This window comes from Falco naumanni, chromosome 2 (assembly GCF_017639655.2).
Source record: "Falco naumanni isolate bFalNau1 chromosome 2, bFalNau1.pat, whole genome shotgun sequence".
NCBI classification, from domain to species: domain Eukaryota; kingdom Metazoa; phylum Chordata; class Aves; order Falconiformes; family Falconidae; genus Falco; species Falco naumanni.
The window spans coordinates 92,651,925-92,676,319 of NC_054055.1; the positions used below are offsets into that span (position 1 = coordinate 92,651,925).

At 36.5% G+C, this 24,395-nt stretch overlaps 1 protein-coding gene across 5 annotated transcripts in view; it reads right to left on the reverse strand.

Annotated features, from left to right (window-relative positions):
• Window positions 1-24,395, reverse strand: part of CDKL5 (cyclin dependent kinase like 5) — a 140,013-nt gene that overhangs the window by 13,170 nt on the left and 102,448 nt on the right. For 3 of the 5 annotated variants that reach the window (XM_040582637.1, XM_040582636.1, XM_040582638.1), the window contains 6 exons: window positions 22,107-22,187; window positions 17,728-17,888; window positions 14,386-15,412; window positions 10,806-10,911; window positions 8,623-8,746; window positions 498-600 (listed from right to left, as the gene is read on the reverse strand). In XM_040582637.1, coding sequence (XP_040438571.1) covers window positions 498-600; window positions 8,623-8,746; window positions 10,806-10,911; window positions 14,386-15,412; window positions 17,728-17,888; window positions 22,107-22,187 — 1,602 coding nt within the window. The other 2 variants (XR_005826180.1, XM_040582639.1) reach the window with 2 other exon arrangements.

Here is a 24,395-nt window from a genome sequence, read left to right on the forward strand (position 1 = left end):
GTTAAGACGCATCATCCTTATTCCATCCACGGAGTGCAGCAAGAAGATGGAGGCTGTTATCAAGACACTTCCATGAAAAATACTGGAAAGAATTCTCATTTATAACAGTTTGATCTCCTAATGGGTGTCTGAAATTATTCAAGCTCTGAGGACACACAATAATGCATTTGCTATTCTTGGAATGGTATCACCATATCCTGCAAAGGAATTTGCTGCAACATCAGGTTAAAACTCACATCAAAACTGGCTCTCAAAGGGTCTGAATGAAACCAAAGATGCACAGGACTAGTAGATAAAGAAATATTTGAAGGGGCAGATAAATAAACCCTGAACAGGAAAAGAATTTGAATTTCATATAGTGAAGAGAGGAAATAAAAGAACAAATAGATACACATGGGCACGATCATAAATAATGCAACGGTACTGTACTAACCTAGCATATTAAAATGGTATAAATCAAAACTGATATATTTCTATTAGAAATTCTGTTTACTTACAGTTTGAGATTTCTTCTTTTTCTTTTTTATTGCCCTGAAAAAACCTTGTTTTTCTTTCTCCTTGAGCTGTTCTGAGTGACTGTTAAGGTTTTCAGGACTTTTCCTAAACATGAAACAAGGTATTGTAAGAGATATTTCATTTTGATATTATATAAATTCTATGTAATAATGAGATCTGATGCCAAAGAATGCAAATTATTGATTAAAGCAAAAAGATTCTTAAAGTTTTAGCATTCATTGGTTCAAAAGTTACTACACAAATACCAGATAAATAGACTTATTAAATGGGATAGGAGGAACACAGTGTTAGGCTAAAATGATTAGCTCAAACCAGTGAATAGTTATTTAGGGAAAAGGAAAGCATGCATGTCTTTTTTTTTTTTTTTTTTTTTAGCCAGATTTTAATATTCAAACCAAAATAGCACACACAAGTTCTTTTAGAAAAATGAAAATTGTATCTGAGAGAACATACAAATGGTGATGATGTATAAAATCACAGGTCCGATTTATCCATTGCTTGCTGGAGAGCCAGGAGTTGCCAAGTTCGCCAGAGAGAACCAAATTCAATCAGACTTCCTGACATGGTTCCAAATTTATCATCGGGGGAGCTGGGGATCTACTGTTGTCCATTTCAACTTAACAACTTCAGTTAGTTTGTTATGCGTGGGTGAGACGGTGCTGGCAAAAGAAGATGACCCGAAAGTGGAAGAGGTGACTTGCCTGAAGACCAAATTTCCACCTTTCAACTTATCTACACAGCTGAATTAACTACAGCTGATAAAGAACACGTTACTTCAGGTATACACGGTAAACTATGTATTTAAAGTACTGATATGGAGTAAAAAGATGGTTTACATAGGATGTAGGTGAGACAACTGAATGAAGTTCTAGTGCCCTTTGAAATAGTTTTAAAATTGGAAATGGTGCAGGAAAATGTCATGGAAATAATTTCAGAAATAGGAAAGATGGCCTACGTTAAAAGTGTCAGAGATTTCAATCTCTTTAGTATGTTAATAAACACAGTCAAACCAGCCCCAATATTTAGTTTCCTTGATTGTGGTGCGCAAATACTTATCCAGGAAGAAATTACCGAATACTAGAAGGATCTTCAAAGTAAAGGGCAAAGACGTAACAAGAACAAGTAGGTGGATGATGAAGCCAGAGAAGACATATTAGAAATAAGGCACTGATTTTAACAATAAGAATTGTTAACCGCCAGAACAAACTCCTTAGTTAAGAAGTGGATTTCCCATCTTCAACATTTCAAATCAGGACCTCATACTCTTCTGGGAGATGCACATTAGTCAGGTATGCTACCAGGCCTGGACCCCGGAGAATGGATGACGTTTATTGGCAACTAACATACAGAAAATCATACTGGGTGATTTAATAGTCTTTTTTCACTCTTAAGTTGTATGAAAACAAAAACTGAAATAATTCCATTGTCTTGATGGAAAACTTGAAGGAAAGCCACAGTTCTAAGGGCTCTGGATGACAAACAGGAGCAGCTTTTCTTGGAGTAACTGTAATGCAGCAACACTTAGCTGTCTACTACAGTTATCGCCGGGCTTCTAATTCTGGCTTTAAATGCTATGCTATCAGTTGGTGATTCAGCTGCTACTACATGCCAAGCAGATTTATTTTTTTTCCCCAAGCAAATGTGAAACACATAATTGGGGTAGGAATCACCGGAGTCATCTTCCTCATCGATAACAGCATCTTCACTCTGATACGTGGTTTGATCAGTTCCTCAATTTCTACACAAAACCACCTCAAGCTTGAAAAGCTACCTGGTTCTAAATATAAATGCATGCAGTGTTTAAATGCTGTAATAAAGTGCAATTGTTGAGTAAGAGAATGGGCTTAGAGGAAAGATTCATAGGCAGAGAGTATGTTCGAGATTTTCCTATTTTAGATTTTTTAGAACTTACATTTAGATCAAGAAACACATTCAGGTGCACAACAACCTAGATTTAATGTGAAAATTACAACACTACAGAAAAAATACCAAGTTTAATACAATTATAAGATTTCTAACACATATTTTAAATATACTGGATTGCTAAGATTCCCGTTTCTGGCATGTCCCCATATTTGGTGCCACCATGTAATGGCAGTAAGGCAGTCTTGTATTAGCCACTTAAAGCACTAAGGAGAAAGCCCAAGAGTAAAGACTACTGACGGCTTTACAGATTCGGTGAACTCACGAGACTGACTTAACACGGACAAAACACCTATTGAATTATTTACTAAATGCTTTTTACTTCATTTGTTAGAAAAGTCAGAGGAAAGAATGTGTGTCAAGGATGCTGCTTGTACTCTAAAAGTCATGTGAATGGGGCTGAGAATCTTCTGAGCCTTTCCCCAAAGGAGCTGCTGTGCATCCATCCCCCAAACCACAGCCCCAGTGCAAATTACCAACCCAGTGACTATGTTGTCTGCTGAGGAACCAGTGTCAGATCATAAGGAAGTCCCCACGTGGTTACTCTACATAGTCCTTCAAAATTTTTTTTCGATGTCTTGCTATAGCTTTTCTGTTCCAAGGTCTATTCCAAAATGAAGACAATGTATTTTTAAAGGTGAACTTAATCTTCAGCATAAAGCTTGGGACAATTTTTGCCATACTTAGAGATTCACTCAAGTGTGATTCTTTTCTTTGGCCCAGTGAACCTGGATGAGAAAACTGCTCCCTACAGCAGATGAGCAGAGAGGAAAGAAGTGAAATTCTGCACCATCACTTCCTATTTATGAATACAGTGACCAGACAGAGGAGGAAAATAAGGGGCTGAGGACTCTGCTCATTTTCAGTTGCTGCTTACCCAAAAGGCAGTGGTTTTATACCAACTGGTTTATGTCATTAACTCCTATGACTCATATTGCAGTACAGTTGTCTGAAAAAGTGTTGACCTTGGAAAGTGACTGCTTCAAAACATGCTCATTATGTGAAGAGTGTGAACATATATAGCATTATAGCAGGAAGCTTCAACACCAGGATTTTGTACTGAGTAAAAATAGAGCAGAACATTTTCATCGTTGAGATGAAACACTGGGATATTTTAGGCATTCCAAAAGATGGTTTTCAGACAATGGACAGTACAGGAAAAAACTCACATTACCAGAAAAAAATCAGTATGGTAAAGTCACTCACACTAAACTCTTTGAGTGTAACTGCAAGTATCTTGGTATTTTGCATAAAGCTTCAGCCCTTGAAATCAAACAGTTACACCAGAACCTGTTACCCAGTGTCTCTTTTACTAGCAAGACTAGCCCTAGAGAAGAGCCCCATTCTTCAGAGAGCTCACCCTCAAGCAGAGACCAAAGGCAAAACGTGCTGTTCTTTGCTGTTTTATCTTTGTGTGCCTTTTGCATGCCTAGGACATACAATGTAGAACACATTGGTTATTCTGGTCTGAGACACTTGGAAAACGCATAGGTATAAACCAAAATTCTGTGATCATCACTAGCATTCATTGCCACTGACAGGAAAGGTATCCAACTTCATGCAGATACAATGAGGTGTAGCAGCAAACATGCATGGGGCAAGCAAGCTGATGTGCTTTAATATAAATCAAAAAGAATAAACAGGAGGCATGCTGCATCCATGCTGCCATAGATACATCTGTATTGCAGATAGCTCTTTTTGTGAGGCAATTCTTCATGCTTCTTTCAGTCATTCTTGAGCAACCCTAATTTCAGTGGGCAGTCTGGCTTGGAGATCCTCTTTAATTGCCAGTATACTACCCCCTTTACTGAACCGTTCACAATTACAAGAGTAAGATTTTGGTTTAATGCAGGAGGTACTGAAATGTCTGAAGCTTTCTTCGGAAGATAAATGAACAACACTAATTCTCCAAGTTAGCTTTTGGTTTTGCTTAAAGTAAAACACTTGGCAGTTATAGTTACCATAAATGAAAGCAAGAAAATGTCAGAAACTAACAAAGCACCTCAAACGGATGGTTTACTTAAGGTAAGAATCTCAGTCCCACAAGCTGAAGCCCATAGTAAAACTTCTTGGTCTAAAAGCCTGGCATTGAAAGCTTAAAAATCAGAGGTCAAATCTGAACTTTGCTTGGAACAGCAAATTTATTTATTTATTTTCACATAGAAAAGGAGGATTTAGTCACTGGAATAAACCCCAGATCTACTATCTTATATACTGAATACTACCCAGAAGCCACTAAAGCCACTAGATCACCTGACCTTAAGGCACCATTAAAATGTACACTTATAAATGTATATATACACACACACATTTTACACCCCTCCCCAGTACTGTTCAACATTAGTTACCATAAAAATTTGAAGTGGCTGGTTTCGTAAAGTTATAAAGTGTATACTTCACCAGGTTCATTTTTTGGACACAATATTGATGAATACAAATTCTGGAAAGCTTCCTTGCAGATAACATTAGACTCATCATCTAATTTTTAGTACAAACCAAAACCACTGTTGATGGGGGAAGTGTCAAGTAAGAGGCACTGGTTAGTAGAAGAGACTGGTTGGGAGGCTCAGATGTTGCCAAATACATCAATGAAGCAAACATACTGGATGACAATGCACATGGAAGAGGCATAAACAGGAAATGTCAGAGGGAAAGCTGTGCCATTAGGAAGCTGAACATCTTCAAGCTATGCAGAGCAGATTCCTAAAGCCTCAAGCAATGTAACACACACAGGTAATTTTTAAGCGTGCAAGTTACAAATCTGCAATTTCCTGATATTCTTTACACATTCAGAATTCTGTAAAAGAACCGGTAAGTATTTACAATGCAGCAACAGTTGTACTGCAGACACAGCTGAACTAGCTTGCTCAGATATTGGTAACCCAGTTTCAGGAATATTAAGTGTGACTACATTTTTACACTGATAATGAAACAGCAATATAGCCAGTCATGTCATGTTTACAAAATATTGTATTGTTCTGCAGTCTTGAAAATTAATGGTAGATAGATGATTGTAAGCCTTTGACACTCCTAAGAGTAAGATGTTCTTTTTTTTTGGTTCTTTTCTTGAATGACAGTTTGTGTGTGTTATATTATATACATATAAAAATAATAATAAATATTATATGTTTTCCCTTTTTATTATTTTTGCAGTAAGGTCCTACATATGCTAGAGAAGATATGACAAGCTGTTTGCCATAGAATGAATACATTTTTATGGACATAAAAGGTCTAAACAACAAAGCTTTCCAGAAGCCTCCAGATATCTTGCAAGCAATCAATGCAAACACTTCCAATATGATGTGAGATAAAGTACTGCATGTTGGAGTTTATTCCAAAGAGATATTTAGAATGATAACAACAGTTAAGATAACTTATGCCAACATTTTGGCACACTGGCAGAACAAGGTTAAGCATCTTGCCTATACCTACTGATTCTGCCCAGCTCAAGACAAAGCTTGTACAAGTGAAGGAGAATAAAACACCTAGTCTTGCATGAAAAAAAGGAAAAAATAAGCAAGTTCAAGGTCACTTACAGGAAATTAAACTCTGGAAAGAAAAGATTTTCTAAAAGGATGAAAAATTTGCCATTTTTCATATCAAGTTGTCTAAAGTTCAGAAATGATCTAGTAGTTTAAGAGTAAAACCTGGTGACAAAAGTAGAGTTTATAACATCTTTATTTTAAAGAGGCAGGACAGTGGGGACAGAGTGAAGAAATGCACACAAAGACAAGGGAACATCTGTGACAATTCAGTCTAGCAAACATTCACAAAATCTTTGACAGAAGGCAGGCAACACAGAGCAATAGTATGTGAGAAGCAATATTTTACAGTAGTGGCAAGTCCATGTGGAATACATGTCACTCATAATTTGAGATGAATTGTCACGTACCAGTTACGTATGTCAGTCAAACATCAAATATTTACTTCATCATAAAATTGATGTAAGCAGAATCACATTCCATTAGAGCTTTCAACATTTTCATAAGCGTTTACACAACTTCTATACAGAAAATTAAGTAGAGGAACATAGACTCTACATCACTCAGGAATCTGATTAAGCTGTATTTATGGCACAGAACAATTTTGCAACAACATTAGACTATTGCCAGGACAACTTGCACAGAGTTAACATGTAGAGCTGGGCAGGAAACATTTCAGGAAAATAGGGAGTAGGAAAAGCAAAGAGAAAGAGAAACATATGCCAGCATAGCAGTAACTTGGTGTTGCGGGCACTGCCATTCCTCCCATTTCATAATAAGAAATGCTTATTCTTCTGTGAGTTCTTCTCTCAAAGGAGCTGTTCCACTTTGTAAAAATATTTGAGTACATTAATCGGAGCAAGGACTTCAATCTAACTGTCTCAAAGTTAATGAAGGGCCTTACTCACTAGGCCATACTCAGCATCTCTGTGGTACTTTCACTGTTTCAACAAGATGAAACAGCTTCAAGAGAATATACTGAGGGAAACAGAGAAAGTGCTCCAGAATAATCTCTAACTTCTGGTTCAGGGAGTTCGCTTGTTAGATCAAAGATCTTGGCTCAAGCCCCCGGCTTAAATAATGAAGAACAAAGGCCCTGCACTCAAGTTCCTCACATTCCAAAATATAACACTGACCCCAGAACATTTGTTGTTTTGAGAGTATCTCTGGTTTTGACTGGCAATTCCACCCTGGAGCTGAAGAATCTTCACAATAAAAGGTTAGTGGATATCAGTCTGTTCCTTTGAAAAGTTTTGGTTTCAATAATTTGGCATTGTAAGCCAAAAAAAAAAAAACTTAGTCAAAAAATTCCCAACCAGCTCTAATAACATACGCTATTATTTCAGTTCAGAGTTAAAATAACATTACATATTTCTTTGGAGTGACCACATAATAAAAGGTAATATACTGCCAAATGATATATATACCAAAACAACATTCTAGTTGTCTTATGTTATATGCAAGATAGAAAGATTCAGATATGAAGGACAAAATATGTAAAAGGCTTCAACAGCAGGAATAAATACCTTCTTTAATAAATCACAACATAAATACCACCTTTTTACATAAATGACTGGATTCCTCAGCTAACTTCCACAAAATGGATGTAGGTGGAGCTACTGAAGGACAGGAAGCAGACTAGTGAATCAGAGCAGGTGACAAGGGTTCTGGAGTAAATATCTTCTATTACTGACATGGGTATATAACCTGAACACAAGCTGAAATACCGGTTGTTTTCCCTCCCCACCTCCCCCCACCCATTTCTTTTTTAAGCAGATAATTCACAGATTGTTCATGTGAAAACACAGTAAGTCAACAAACCACTGAGACAGTTCTTCAGATAGCATGATTTTATGACACTTTCAGAGAGCAGTATTTCAGACAGTGGTATGAAGCATAGCTGAACCATGCGAATGCATACAGTCCATTCCTCCCACCAATCCTTTGAAGCTCCATTTGCTTATTTTTATTCAGTGTGCTTTATTGTGATTGAACAAAGTAGAAGATTAAGAGTATTTTAGAGCTTAACAGCTCTCAGATCAACAAAATTAAGATATTCCCCTTCAAGTCCTGCAAAGCTACGCATATGCTGTCATTCTATTAGCATAATTATAGTTGTGTTCTATGTTACATAATGGAGCCATGTGATGCTTTTAATCTTTTAAAATCAATATACACCATTAAGATGTTGCTTAGTCCATTTTCCCATAGAATGTACTCATTTCCTTCTGTGGTGCGTAAGCAAAAAGAGCAGCAGTCCCCATTGTAGGGTCAATATTATATTCTTCATTAAAACAGTCCTATTTTATATATGAAAACATGCATTTTGATATTTTTTCCATTTGCCTTACAATTCATTCTTCTGGAATCCACAGATGAAGCTACAGCCTTGCTATGCATACTATATGCACACAAGCACTTTGCATTATCTTTAACCAAAAAACGGAAAAAAAATCAGGAAAAACTGGGCAAAAATATATAATCTTTAATGCATTCAGTGTGATGGTGTAATGAAGTATTTCTTGTTGCTCAGAAGGGGACAGAAAACATGCAGTGCTATGTCAGTATAGTCAGGGGAAGCAACTAAGCACATACAGACAATTACAAATTTTGAGAAAAATGTGGAGTTTTTTTCCCTCCTGTTAAAAATCCCTTTTTTTTCCCTGCCATTCTCTACACATCTGTGTAAATAACAACTCACCAGGTATCAAAGGTGGTTTGTCTCTTTGAGTGGTTTGCCACCGTGCTGCTGTCTGTTGGTAACACAGAGGCTCTGTTTGACACATTGTTTTCTATGTACGTACTCTCTGGACGTGGAGATGGAACTGAACAGAGAAACAGCAAACAATGTATACTAAGCTCTGCCAAAAATCCCAAATCTTTCAGTTGTCTGCTTCCTCTCTACCTCTTTTACAGAAACAAGAGAGTGAAGACACAGTTGTACTTTATGTATGACTTGAAAACAGCATACTTTTTACAGTTTGGAAAGCTGTTGTTTTGTGATACTTGCAAGGTAACATTAGCTACAAAATGAGACCACCATCAGAACTTGGGTAAGCTGTTAATAGATTTGAGAACATTTCTATGTGTTGGCAGCCACAAACGCAACTGATATTTAAAATCAGGATACAGAATAAAAACTTGGAATACTGTTATTAAAGACACAAAATATTACAGTTTACACTTTGTCTTCACTTAGACCTTAAAAAAGGTAGTACTCATCCTGAAAAAAGTTACGTTGGATTTTAAGATAACAAAGAATAAGAGATTACTCACTAAAAATAAAAGGATCAAAATCAGATACCATGTATTTTTTAAACATATATATTGTGGGGTTTAAAATAGGTTATACATACCTACAACTTAAATTTATTAGTTACAACTACCACCAGATAGACCTGCACTAGACTAAAAATTGATCAGATGCTAGTTGCACTATATATCAAAATCGAATCTGCAAGTTTTTGTTCAAGCTGTAGTACAAAAGTACACGCTAATAACCTTTGTGTTAAGTCAGTACTTAAGAACTGCATAAATACGAATTTACTTTTTTCATAGTAACTTTTTCTTTCAACGGTTTTTGCATATACTATTATCAATTAATTATTTACACAGAGTATAATTTTCCCAAAGCAATAATTAATAAACATAGTTAAAGAGGAAGAAACCTCTCCTTTATAATAAAGTATTGAATAAACCCAAGACATACAGTTTTCCTAGCACATGACTTATGGGAAGCCTTTCTTCCTTGCAACTTCTGTTCACTATGTATAAAAAAGAAGGATAATCCACATCCAATTTTAGGAGCATTTTAAGGATCAATAAAAGCAATTCAGGACTAAGGATTTGTAAGGATCTTCTGTTGTACGTGATACAAAACCTTATACTCAAAAGCATTGCTCAAAACAGTACAAGTTTTATTATTGCTTAGAGGTTTTAATATTGCAATGGGACACTTGCAAGGATTGGCAGATTTTAACATGTCTAAATCAGGTTATCAGCCAACTGATCAACCTGAAGAGGATCAGAGGGAGATTTGTGACTCTACTTAAGGTTATTAGGTGACTCATAATCGAATTTTAGCTGATTGGGACTTCTTAAGGTTCAGGGGAGCCCCACAAGCCTCCTAACATTTGCAGGACAGTAGTAGCTTCTTACTACCCTTGTCTTTTTCAAAAGGATTACCCAGGTTTAGCCATGATGCAGCTGCTCAGAAATCATCTTTTGTGTACCATAACAGAACAGTGTCTATTTGTGTGTGTATATATATACACACACACACACATGCACATACATACATATATATGCCGATACACAGTCCTGTTTTATTATTTATTCTGAACTGGGATTATCTAAGTGTGTTTTGCTTTTAGGAAATGCAGATCTTTAGTAAGTCTGAACAAAAGAAATGAACATAGGTCTTGACCAATGAAAAACTAGTGTTACAGTTCCATGCACCACAGTATTTGAAATAGATCAGTAAGTATGTCAATGTGTTACAAGTATAAAGATGTTTAGATATAATGTTAGTAGGAATTTAAAATACTAATTGAAAGCATTAATGAACTGCTTACTCTGGTAAAATATTCATTCATTTTGTTAAAACTCCCATTGATAAATTATCTTCTGCTTTACAAGGCACTGCACTGGATATACTTTTCAATCAAAACAAGTTATCATTTGCAAATAAATAATATGATACTAACACAGTTACTGCATACAACCTAGGCAGGTCAACCCAGTCTCTGAAAGTGAGGTAACAATTCTTTTTCTAACAGACTTTTTTAGTTGTTCATGTTAGTTCTCTGTATCCATTCCTATTATTTAATTAATATTCCATGTTAAAACTCTGGTTTAATTTTGAAAGATCCACCATAAAATTACCTCTGTAAAAGCTGCCAACTCTTCTTGGAACAGGGTCATTATACAGAATTCTATTTTCCTTAGTAGATGCTCCATCTTCTGTGTGTGGATCATGATATGCTCCACCCTAAACAAAAGAACAATCAATATTTAAAATTAAAGATTATAAACTGATTTGCAGTTTTTAACCAACATACGTAAGCAAGAAACCCCAGCCTTAACCACACACAATTTTCCTTTCATGTTATTAATAACTGCCAATATCAAATCACAGACTGCGTAATCAACAATCACTTGGGTTTGCTGCTTGCTTTATCCAAAATGACAAATATGGCATTAACAACATTTTGCCTCTTAATCGTAATTTTAAAGACTCGAGCATGATTCAGACCCCCAGCTTTTTGCTGTGAATGAAATGCAGTTGTAATATCTCTGGAGGAATCTTTTACTGGAAGTCTTGTTAAATTAATTGCTGATGGAATCTGGTCACACTGCTAATGCTGAATATTAAAAAGCAAACAGGAAATGTATATAATTTGTGATAATTGCAACACCAAAGCACTTTCTTTAATCAGCTGTTATCTAGTAGTACCTAGAGGTAGCAACAGCCACAAAATCTAGCATATGCAAAATAAGAGGTAGCCGCTGAACTAGGAAATTTATAAAATAAATAGTTAAGTTAGACTGGACATCAAAGAAAGTATCATTACCTCCATTTTCCTGAATACAGTACTTCCTGGAAGTACTTCATGCAAAAGCTTAAGCAAGCCACTAAAACATCCATTTTGTTTGCCACCAAACATGACTTAACCCCACACTTAAATGAAGCAGATGCTGCAATTTTTCCCACAGAATGGACCAACCAGATAAAATTCAATGCTCTCTACAAGACCGCACATGAAACTGCACTGAAAATGTTACATGAATTTAAATCTAAAATGTCCAAGAAGGACAAAGGTTAAAAAACCAAAACCTAAAAAAAAACCTGACCAGAATTAAAAGAGGGGATTTCAACTCTCTATATGAGTGATTTGCAGAGTCTATTTTGCCTTTTTTTAATGAAGATCTGGCTTCACTCTCACAGATAAAACAACCCTTGAAACTGCGCCAAGATGAGAAGTGCAGCTAAAACAATGCTTTAAATCACAGTTTGATTCTTCTAAAATTTACAAGAGGCTGAAGCATTTGAGTAAATTGCTACTTGTGTAACATACCTCTTCTTTCTCAGCAGTTAAGTTACAAATATAAGACAGTAATAGCAACTTGTACTTGATTTTCTTCAGCTTGTCCCTTTTTGAGTACATTTAATTTAAAATTAAAAAGAAACCTTAAAGAAAAAGTGTTGTACTGAGACTGGAAAAGCCCCAAAACTAATACTGAATGTGAGACTTTTCTTCTTCTTCTTTTTTTTTTAATTATAATTTAAAGCCTGGTAAACAAAGAATGTTTCTTTTTAAAAAGACTTGGTAGAGCTAAAGAGAAAATCAGTGAGAAACTAGAAACATGGAAGTGAGGAAACTTCACAAAACATGGGCAGAGAGAGAAAACCAGTAGAACTGATAGGGAAAAAAATAACAGGAAAACAATAACGAATCTCTGAGAACACTCATGTTATTCCTGAATTTTTTAGTTCAGTAATCCTGAGGGAAATTAAATTTTCTCATTTCTAATGCAGAATGTAAAAGGAAAAAATAAAAAACAGGAGAAAAAAGGGAGTGTTAGGAAGGAGCCAAAGAATGACTTCTTTGTGAAAATGCCTTTACAAGGCATAAGAAGATTGACAATTTAATTCTGATTTGTTACTTAAGTAGAATAAACAAACAAAAACAACTTTGTGAATTTACAGACTTGCCATCCATTTCAGAAGGGTATTTTTCCTTTCAGACTTCTGCTTATTGAAATACAGATTTAAAAGCATTAATTGAAGGCTTAAATTTAAAAACACTGACCATAAAAGATAAAGGTAAGTTTTTTCCAAATGATTAGGCATTCTAAAGCAAACAAAAATGAACAAAAACATAAGCATTATGATATACGTACATTTTTGTAATGAAAATAAAAATTTGTCAACCAATTCTCACAAGACAAAGAATGATCTGATAAAAACAATCTGCCTCTACATAACATGAAATAAAATTAAAATTACTTATCAGACTAATATCTGCTGCAGAATGCAGAAAAAGCTCCTCATGCGCTGAAGAATACAAGGTAGCATGAGCTTTTGTTACAAAAACCCCTCAAATGTTGGTGTTATTGCCCATCTACAGTAACACTTGATATTTAACAGATTAAGTATACCACTTGACTGAAATGAGAGAGAAAAATGACTACACAAGGAAAAACAAAAAAAAGGTTTTGAAATGGAGCTGCTGTAATCCCTTCCAAGTGGCTTTCTTTTGTCTATATTACGTTGTATTTCTCCCATTTTTATGAGATCTATTCTCATGTGTGAATACACATAAACCTGAATGGAGGAGGTAAGTATAAAAAACTTATCGTGCCTTTTTTTCCCTGCTGGGCTGAAGAGGCAACCACAACATGAAAACTCTTTTTTATGGTATTTGTAGACCACTACTAACAACTCAGCTACATATATTTCTTACATAAACTAAGTAGGCAGAGTTTTTCAGTCTCTCACAACAAAGCACAATTTTTAGACCTTAAATAATATTGGCAGCTCTTTGAATTCCTTTAATTTGTCAACAAATCTGAACTACATGTTGTCTTCTAAGAAGTCACTTTATCACAGATGTACGTATAGAGAAACACTCATTTTTTTACTTCTCCCTGCACTGTTTTGCTCCAATCTGGATCAATGGTACAGCAATTTAAAGATCTGGGGACCAATGCAGTCATCTTTACACATCTGATGAGTAAAACATCAGATAATTCAGAAATGTTGTGTAAGAAATGTAAATTAACACCAGAACTAGGCCTTCCTCTACTTATTAAATAATTATCACAGTAAAACACAACAAGGCATCTAGTGACACTGTAAGGATTCAATTTACCAGTGGGTTTCTCCAGCATAAAATCCCTAGACTACATCAGTTACATATCATACTAATCAAGAGAAATATTACAAGTTTTGATATTCCTCTAGTAAATGATGGTGTTTCAGCAATAATGCCCTGCTCTAAGTGATTAAAAGCTCACTTCAACAACTAGCATCAGCCTTCATAACAGAAATACTGTCATGGGGCTGAAACCAGGACAAATACATACAAGAAAAGCTAAATAAGACCACAAATGAGAAGGTTAATTAAGCAAAACAATATGATTAAAAAAAAAATCAGACAATGTAACCAAAGTCTAGGAACTACTAACGAAGTTTTAACTTCATTTTTTTTCCGTTCTCGCATTTCAGTACTTGAAGAGAATAGTAGTATTCGAAGTCCATTTTTAAAAAAAAGCCTCTCATTTTGCCCTTGAAATACTTAGCCCTTCTGAAAACACATCCCAACATCCCTCGTCTTACAACAAGACAAATCAATGAATAACTGCAAAGAAACAAACAGAAGCGAGAAAGCAGCACACTGTCCCCACATGAAGTAAAAAGAGGATAGTAAGCCCTCCATAATAGGCAATATTTTGAACTAACCCTATTAGCATCTTCTGTACAGTCTTCTCGTGACGAGCCAACAGATCTCGTGAGTGACTTATGCTGCACCTGTGGAGATAACAGTTGCAGGCTGTTTGCTCTGGCTGCCATCCCTTGCCCTATGCTTAAGCCACCCTCTGAGCCCTTTGACCTCACTCTGTCCCGGCTCACATACATAGAGTGTCTATGAGGGCGCTGCTGTGAAGAAAAAGGACTGGTATAACCTAGACCATAGGAAAAAGATTCGTGTGGAGCAGACAGAGAGTGGGAATGGCTTCCATCCATGTGATCTGGCAGTTTTAACTCCTCCATTGTTTTGGAGTGTCTTGTTGATGGTCTTCGGGTGTCCAGGGTACCCTCGCTGCGGTTATTCCTCCCGGATGGACTGAGCAAAGTTCTGTTATCACTGTGTCGGGGAGCAGTTGGACTGGTAGGAGAGTTCAAGTCCATACAGCTGGATGGAAAATACCTACTGCTGTTTGGTTCTGCAGCCTGGGCCCTGGCCTCAGAAAGGTTGCCCACGGATTTCGAGTCTGTCAGAACCCCATGGCTCTTTGACTTTGTCCGATATGAAGGACTCTTAGAAGACTGCGGGATAGTATCAATGTAGCTGTGGCGACTGTGCTTATCGCCGGGTTGCAGCGTCCCAGTTTTGCTTTGAGAAGTTTCCATAAATGAGTGACGGTTCTGCTGAGATCTGGTATTAGACTTCAGGTACTTTGTGCCTGAACCATCAGAACTTTTTGGGTCCACGTTAAAATCAAATTCTGTTTTTCCCTTTGTTTCCTTTGGGCTGAGAAGATGCGGCATGTTATTATTGGCTAGATCCTTGTTGCCAGATCCAGGTGTGTTGCTTGATTTTTTAGCATGCATTGGACTATGCGCAGCTCCAGGAAGGTTTCCATTTAAAAAGCTTTCATTTGCTGGAAGACCCTCTTCTCTTGGCCCGCCAGCCCCTAACGTCTGTATATCCTTGCTGTTTGATCTGTGGTGTGACTGCAAAGCAGAACTTTTGCTGGCTTGATTTCTACATTAAAATGCATAAAGAAGCATTAATATACCAGATTACATATTCATGTATTAATAACTTCAACAAAAGTGTACTCATTTCAGAAAGGAGCTGCCATTTAAACCCACAAAATTTAACTGCAGTAAGATCAAATGCTGCCAACTAGGCATCAGAAGTTCCACTAAAATAACAGATTTGCAAGTGTTAGTACATTGCAGTTTCTTTCTGCTTAAATCCTGATGGACAAACTCAGCTTTGGTTAATAGATTTTGCTAACAAGAAGAAGTGAAGATATAAAATACAAACAGAAACTCCAGCATATATTTACACATTTATGCATGTGAGTAATATAACTGCACATCAATAATGTAACACTACATTATGAAAATTAGCTGTATACCCATTGAACAAACTCTTAAATACACCTGGCATATCAAAGTGAATGCAGAACAACAAAGTATGCCAGCACTGTCACGAAAACCTGATACAATCAATGCTCCAGGCCATCTAATGTATGTCTGATTTGGAGGGGGAGGGGAGGGGGAAAAGAGGTTACTGTGCTGGTAAAGGCATCCAGAGTAAGCCTGAGCCCAGTACAGTGGAGAAAGCCCTGTAAACACCAAACCCCAAACCAGGTCTACCACAGGAACCCCGATTTTTGTGGAACTTGGCACCATCCCAGTTCTGGGCACACTAACTCATCCCCAAAGCTGCACGTGAAATGCTCTGCAACCAGACTGAATTGGTGCAGAGCTACTTGGTGATGTCCTTAACCTCTACTCTACCTTCCAGCTTTCCTGGTTTTAGGATTGCAGGACTGAGATATGAGTTGGATTCTACAAACATTCAGTCTGACTTCATTTATTATTTAGCAGGATTTATTATCTCAGGTTTTCTGGCATAAAACCAGTTCTGCTTCTAGGCTTACGCTGTCTTTGCAAACTAACCACAACTAAGCAGTGCTGCAGCTGTACTTGTAAACCTTGATGGACCTAGGCAAGCTATGAGCAAGTTAACTTACCTCTGTATCAAATCTATGATAATGTAACTCAGATACATTACTGAGTGTTAAAGTGAGAGCTCACTGTACAGATGAGTTTGTACCTTTGTTGATAATTATAACTGAATGATGCTAGTCATTTTTATACCTAGGATTTTTGTATTAGCTGCTTCCAGTGATCTAATTGTGTTATTATAATTAACTATTACAGTTTCTAGAAATTTAGCAATTTTAATGCCAGTTTAAAATATTTTTAGTTAAAAAGAAGTGTATTTTTAAAAAAACTTATTGATATAAGGAACCTAGTAATTTTAGATCAAGCAGCTAGGCAAGCCTTTTAGATAAGAAGTTTCCCATGGACCTAGGTTCTCCTTTCTGATGCCACATTTCTAATGGTAAAACTTCTAAATAACTATAAGGGCAGCTAAAACTTTTTGGTGTCTATCTCTGAAAAAGTATAGATCATAAACGTCATCATCCCAAATCTTAAAATGAGGAGTAATTTTTTGAATTTCACAGGAAAAGCTAAAGAAAAAACATGGCTGGAATTAAAAGCCACTATCATTCTGCATACTTCAGAGGGCGACCTTTAGGAGAGCTTTTGTTAGAGGAATACCATGAGGCTTTTTGTACTGAAGTATTTCATCCACCAGTAAACCTGGTTCATTGATGTATTAAAATCAAGTGGGTTCTCGCAAGCTCTGTGTGTCCAACAAGGAAGTCACTGGGCAAATATGCCCTGCTTTAAGTTCAAGTAGACTAGACTTCACTCGTAACTGCAACTTCAGACAAAACTCTCTTCATTGCCAATTTGGAGCATGATCAATCCATGCAACTTTGGGACATTTAGCTGCTAAAAATCTGTGTGAATTTTGAACTTTCAAACACTAAAACCTTGGACAGGTTGCACATGTACAGTAGTGCTGGCATTCCAAAGAAAACAGCATTCCTTTGGAATCTCAGGCATACTCCAAGCCACAAAATTCCTAATGTTGTTCAAGAAAAAGGTTAACATTTTTTTAAGAGTGTTAAGCCAACTTTTTTTTTTTTTGTCAAATGCAGAGATAGCTTGAACATTGCCTTTGTTTTTTTCTCTTCAAGGAGCATTCACCTGACACAGAAAGTTACCAAAACTATAACACCATAAAACTGTATCTACTTCCTTCATTTAGTGAGTCAACATGGAGCAGTATATACCTCTCAATGTGCCTAAACTCTCAAACACAACTTCTCTTTTCTTGTAGATGATGATGTATGTAAGCATGATGGCATCATGAGCATTATTCATTGGCAGAGCAAATGTCAGTGATGATGGTGAGATAACTAAGTTTACCTGTTAGATAATGTGTTGCTGTCCACGTGGTAAGGTTTTCTCTTAGCTGACCTCGAAGGTGAGCTTCCGCAGCGATCCAAGAGTCTTTGGGTTTGAAACGAAGGATGGTTCAAACATTGCTCTGTCAAATATCTATCTGCTGGATCTAACTTCAGTAAGTTCTTTTGGAAAACAAATCCCAAAGTTTAAAAGTTAGTATCTGTATTTGCATCAGCAAACAATATAACAAAATAAATATTATTGGGATAGCTTTTTAATCTGTAGAGTTTCTGTGATTAGATCTAACTGCTAGAACAAATATATGTTGCATTAAACTACATGTGATACAAAACAAAGACTTACAAAACCTGTATTCTACTTAAGAGATGGAAGGTCTCAGCCTTGCTTATTATGAAACATATATACTTGCTATATGTATGTAATGAATATACATACACATACATAAGTAGTTAAGTATGTGTGCTTAAAATATGTCTAAAATACAAAAATATCTAAATTTTAAAAATTGTTTTATCTATATAACTATACATGCCTAAGATGTAAGTATTTTAAACATTTTCCCAGGATATATATATTTAAAAAATGTTTTTTAGAATTAAAAATATTAAATTTACCAGTAATAAAATGCTACAACAAAACAGGCTTTATAAATAGAACAAGCACACAAGAACAATCCTATACAAAGAAAGATATTTTAAAGTTAGCATTTTAAAAAATACACAAATAAAAGAGTTCTGTTTTTTTACTGCTAGAGTTCAAGTCCACCCGTAATTTTAAGAAATCATCTAAACTGTTTACAATGCACTCAGAATAACATTTGCCTTATAATTCTGCTAGATCTGCTGCGATTCTAAACAAAGTCACTTTCTGGCATGTAGAAAATATTTAATCACAAAATTGAAAACCAGTAGGTTGGGTATTTTGACAGTTTTGAAAGGTTTCTTGCAGGAACAGGGCAATAAAAAACTTATCTTGGAATATCTGAATACGCATGACTGTCAGCAAAGATAAAAGTATGAATGGCTATTAAGTAAAAAGAACAGCTATTTTTTAGGGTTATATAGGTTGAATAGAGAACAACTCCATGTGTATATATGCATGTGTATACACACACAGAGTGCATATCTGTATATGTATTAACATAGTATTCAGCCACTTGACCACAAACTGGTTTTCCCTTCACAGGATCCCTGCACTTCGAATTAGAAAATGCACAGCAAACAAAGCAAGAGGCAAACTACATCCCTACGTAGTTTGGTCATACGGTATGCAGTATCTTCCTTTCTGAAGTGACAAACTGTGTACTGAATGATTAACTTTTTCTTTCCCTCTTTTTTTCTGGTGCTCATCACTATGGTGGCTCAAATGGCCAAACAAACATGTGAAGGCCACAAGTGATACCCACATTCCTCCTCAGAAAAGAGGATGTCCAGAGGCTTCCCTCAAGTGCCCGTACACTAACTTGCGGAGCCTGAACCATGAGCATGGTTAACCAGAAGTCCATAGGGAAGCACAAGGCTGTGAACCTGCCTGGAGTCATGGAGAAGTAGTGGGACAGGGGCTCATGGCTGAGGCATGATCATTGATGGGTACAGCTGGCTTCAGAAGGAAGGAGGTGCGGAGGCAAAGGAGTTGGTACTCCATATAATTGAGTTCCTGGATGGTATCAAATGCTAGCATGAAACAGAAGGTCTATCCATTGACAGTCTCTAGGTCAGGATTAGAAGGGAAAGCAACATTTGTGACGTTATGCTGGGGGTTAAACCATGCACTGAAAAGCATGAAGGAGATGAAGATGACAACTCTCTACAACAACAAGCAGAAGCCTCCTGATCACAGGTCCTCATCCTCACGCCAGACTTCAACTATCCAGACATCCAGCCTGTATAGACGATTCAGGAGATTTCTAGACTATGTTGGTGGCAATTTACTAGTGCAGCTGCTGAAGAATCAGCCAAGGGTAGGACTTGACTCGACCTGCTGCTCACCAGCAGTAAAGTACAGGAGAGCCATCTGATTTTTCAAGAAAATTTCTTGAGAGTTCAGGAACAAAGCATCTTATTGTACAAAAGACCACAACATTTTGCATAAGGTCAGGCTGGCTAAACAGGGAGTTTCTTAATGAACAAGAATGCAAAATGGGAGTGTGCACGAGCTAGAGTCAAGGACAGGATACAAAGGAGGACTTTAAAAGCACTGCATTAGCACAAAGGTTAGACCACTTTGGAAGGCCAAAGTCCAGCTGGAGCTAAGGCATCTGAAGAACATCAAGGGTAAAAAGAAGGTATTCTACAAGTATTCTAGCAGTAAACAGAAGGTCAGAGAAAATGCACGTCTGCTGCTGAATGGGAGAAGACAACTGAATGACACATGATATGAAAAAGACTGAAATACTCAACATCTTTTTTGCCCAAGACACCACATGCAGAACCAGCTCCCAACTCCGAAATGCGTGCTTACAAAACAGCATGATTTGTGAAGGAGAGAGGAAGAGAGGAGCAACAAAGCCACAGGGCCAAACGGGTGCCTCTTCATTAATTCAGTTCAGAAATGCTCTCTAAATATCAATAACTCACTACTTTAGCTGGCATAAGTTGAAGTGTGGGTTATTCAGCAATCTAGTAACCAGACCTGAGATCCCTGGGAATGCAGATAATGAGGAACACACCAAGCAGGGACATATGCCAGACTGTCCAGTGCCTGGAGAAGAGACAGGCAAACAGCAAAGTATGTGCAGCATTTGCAGCACGCAACTTAACCACAGATCTCTTCTGTTCTCTTCCTGTAGTATTTTGCTCATTCTTTAACAATGTTCCAATTCCTGAATTATGTAAGTCAAACACAAAATATTTTCTCTACAGAATCCTTGACCTTTTTCACCTTGTAGGGAGAGATACAGACAGAAAGGTTGAAAAGAATTATTTGAAGTGGAATGGAATTATTTGGAAACCTGTGTTTCCCTAAAATTCAAGTGCTATGTTTACAACTTTATAACTTCTAAATCACAACAAAAGAACCCAAAAGACATTGAAATATAACATAAAAATCAGGATAAAATGAAAAACCCTGCCCCAGCACGTGTAACAATGGCCTGAAGAATGATCTTGAAACTGCTGTTCTGCAAATTATGCTACTACAGCTTGAGCTACAGCTAACTATAACCAGGAAAAGTGTCTGTGAATTAGAAAATAGAAATAGGAATTCTGTGAATAGAAAATATCAAACCAAGCAATTACATGCACCGAGGTACCTAATTTTGTGGACTCCATGAAACCAAGCTAAAAGTTATGCTGACTCTCTTCATAATGCAGGGAGATTAAATGGAAGTGATTTGAACCAGTTGCATTTAAGAAGAGTAGAGCAAATGTGGTGAGTTTCTGCTAGCTACATCAACAAAGTAAATAGCAAAGTATAGCCCAAATAAAATGACCTCTGGTTTCCAAGACAACTGGTGCAGATGGACTTGGCACCACACAATTCATGTAGAGTTCATTAACCATATCCACTCTTCATATTTAGTCCCGATCACCTTGAATTCTTAGGTGACATTTCTGTGACTCTAAACCTAATTTTTGACACTATGACTTCTTTTTTCAGCTTACTGTGGACGAAATAATTGGAGGGTTGTACTGCATCTTACCATGGTGTGATGTTTTTATAGTATAACAAGGACAACAATAGGTGTTGCACACCCAGGAATAAGGTACAAAAAATGCATAGCACAATGATTTACAGTGTTTGGCCATTTTGAGGGGAGCCAGCTTCTACTGATCCCCTGTAAGAAACCATCTCAGGACCACATCCCAGTTTGGCCATGGGTAACTAGATGACTTGTTCCAAAACAGGACTGAAGAGTAACATAATATACACACTGTATAGAGGTGAGTGATAGCAAGCAGATTAAAGGCTTGGGTTAAAAAAATACTATGGTGCATCAACTTTGTCTTTGACAACTGTCCACATCTTCATGTTTATCCAACAACAAATGAAAAACAACTCAGGTTAGCTTAATACTCTGTGGATTTATCTAAATTTATTATGGGTTGAGAGCTCATGCTCCATTACAAAGGCAACCTGTGCATCTGAATGTTTGTCAGTGTGAATGCCTATTGCTGCAAATGATGGTGATTCTTTTGTCTGGACTATGTACTGTTTATCAAATTATCAAAATCTGAACAGACTCTCCTGACATTTGCAAAGGGTATTTTCCTGATTTCTAGGAAATATCAATCCTTGCTACAAGCAATGGTGATATCAAAACATTTCAAAAGGAAGTTCGCAAGTACTTTAAGACGTATTATATTAGGGGGAAAAAAAAAAAAGTGTCACTTACATTTTTCCTACATATTACAGACAGAAAATAAAATACATTTTCCTACCTTCATAAGATCAAGCAATACACCACTTAAAATTCCCAAGTATCTTCTCTCTAAAGACTGTGGATGATTGACTGCTGGAAACTGTAAAAATAATACAGCACAAATACACTGAGAATGTAAACAAGGTATACATGAATATAATGTTTAAAAAAAAAATAGAAACTCCATAGTGAATCAAAGCATGTAATTAATGGGAACCATATGCACTGAAAAAGTTATTGGTTTATGAAACATTATAAAACATTATAATGAAACAAATAACTGTTGGTGTATGATTTGCATCCAGTCAACCAGACAAAGTATACTTGATTAGTAGGGCAGTCAAGGAACATCTCTCAAATGAGAAATAATCAACTTAGATCTACAGATGTGTTTGTGGCATTATGACTGACAAGAAGTGGGAGGTTTAAAATAGATTCAGAAATAACATAAGTAATACATACTTTAGAGAAAGATTAAAAATAGCTTTGAGAGAATTTGAGAGTGCAAACACAGTACTGATGAAATACCAAAGATTGACAGACAACTCCAAAATTTTTAGTGAAAAACCCAAAGGTTTAAGGTTAAGGATTACTCTTGTGGTCATGCTGTAGTTAAGAACTGGCAACACCACGAGGCGTAGCGCACACTGCTGGAGGGCTTCTTTTGTCAACTGGAGTCTAGACAAAACCCGATGAAGGCAGTACTTTAAACTAGCCCTGTCTAGAAAGAACAGGACAGGCAGGGATGATTTGAAGAAAGAAAGAAAAAAAAGTACAGAATTGGGGGGTTTTGCTTGCTTTGTAAACAAGACAAGAGTCGAATAAAATGAAGACAGAATCTTTTCTTTTTATCAAATGAAAGAAAAGTTGCTCAATGTTTCATTACTATAATGTAACGTCTAGTACAACCAGTTGAAAAGAAACATAACAAAGAACCATTTCCAGACCATATCATGTATTGAATTGACAGAGAACAAACAGATTTCAGTGAGGTAAATTCAAATTTCAAAACTAAACATATAGGCCAATGTTTTCAGAATTAGAAAGAAAGGCTGGATTTCCAACAGAGATATAAAAAAACCCTCATGGATCCAACTTATGCTGATTTTAGAGAATTAGAGAAAATTATGCATTTGAATACCAGAGAAGCCTCTGGAAAAAAAAAAACACAAAACAAATAAAACAAATGATCAGCTAGCCTATTAGCATTAATTACAGTTTATCCCAATGTACACAACTGAGATCCAGAGACTTTGTTTGCAGTTCCCAGAGTTGTGGAATTTGCCTAATACTGTGCAAGTGTTTCAGCTGCAGCCTGGCTTGATCCCACATCCCATGCATTTTCTAAAAAGCCCTCTTAAGCTAAGACATCAAAGAATACTAACAATAGGAAGCATGCAATGTTCTTGTCTACTGGCACATAAAAGCCATCGCTGTATGTCCATATGGGCTCCAGTCATACACAAAATATACCCACAAAAAATACTCAATTATAGTTAAAAATCACTGCAAATACAAGAAAACAACAAAGTTCAAGTCAGTGATTAAGACAGACAACAGCAACAAAAAAATCAACAAACTTGAAGATAAACATTTTATGTGGAAGTTTGTTATAGTATACAAATATGTGAGAACTAGATGTTTGGTCTAAAGTGTCAATGAGCAGGGAGTCTTAAAGACCTTTATTCCTTTACTTTCACTTGTACATTTTCCAGCTCTCCCTTACCTCTAGGGATTGTTAGTCAGGTGCATATATTTACATGTTCACCCTCAGATTAAACAGTAGCTTCAAACCTATGCTTTAAAGAGCAACCTAGTACAAGCACTCATTTCCAAAAATGCATTTTATTTGGAAGCAAAATGCACTGCATATTCACTGTATAGGGGTAAGTGTTCAACCACTACGGATTGTTGCCCATTGTTTGTACTAGCATTACTTTTCATAAATTACACTATGTGAGCTTTGAAGGAAAATGAAAGAACATTAGTTTGAATGTGTTTGTTCCTAAGTTGTCTCTGTATTTTTCTTTTTACTGTGCTTTCCTTTGAAGTGTTTTACTAACAATTAAGAATTATTTTAAGTCCAAGTCTACTACGTTGATTTTGGATAGTGACTTAGATGAACCAAGGCTTCTATGTTTCCTCCACTTTTTGCATAAACCAAATGGCAAAATATTCTTGTCTTCATGTAGAATGACCATAATAAAGAAGATTTTACAACTAGAATGATCAGGGCAACATGAAAATGTGCCAAAGCCATGCAAAACAGTAATAAGAGATGGCTAGTCACTGGAACTGTTCAGATTCT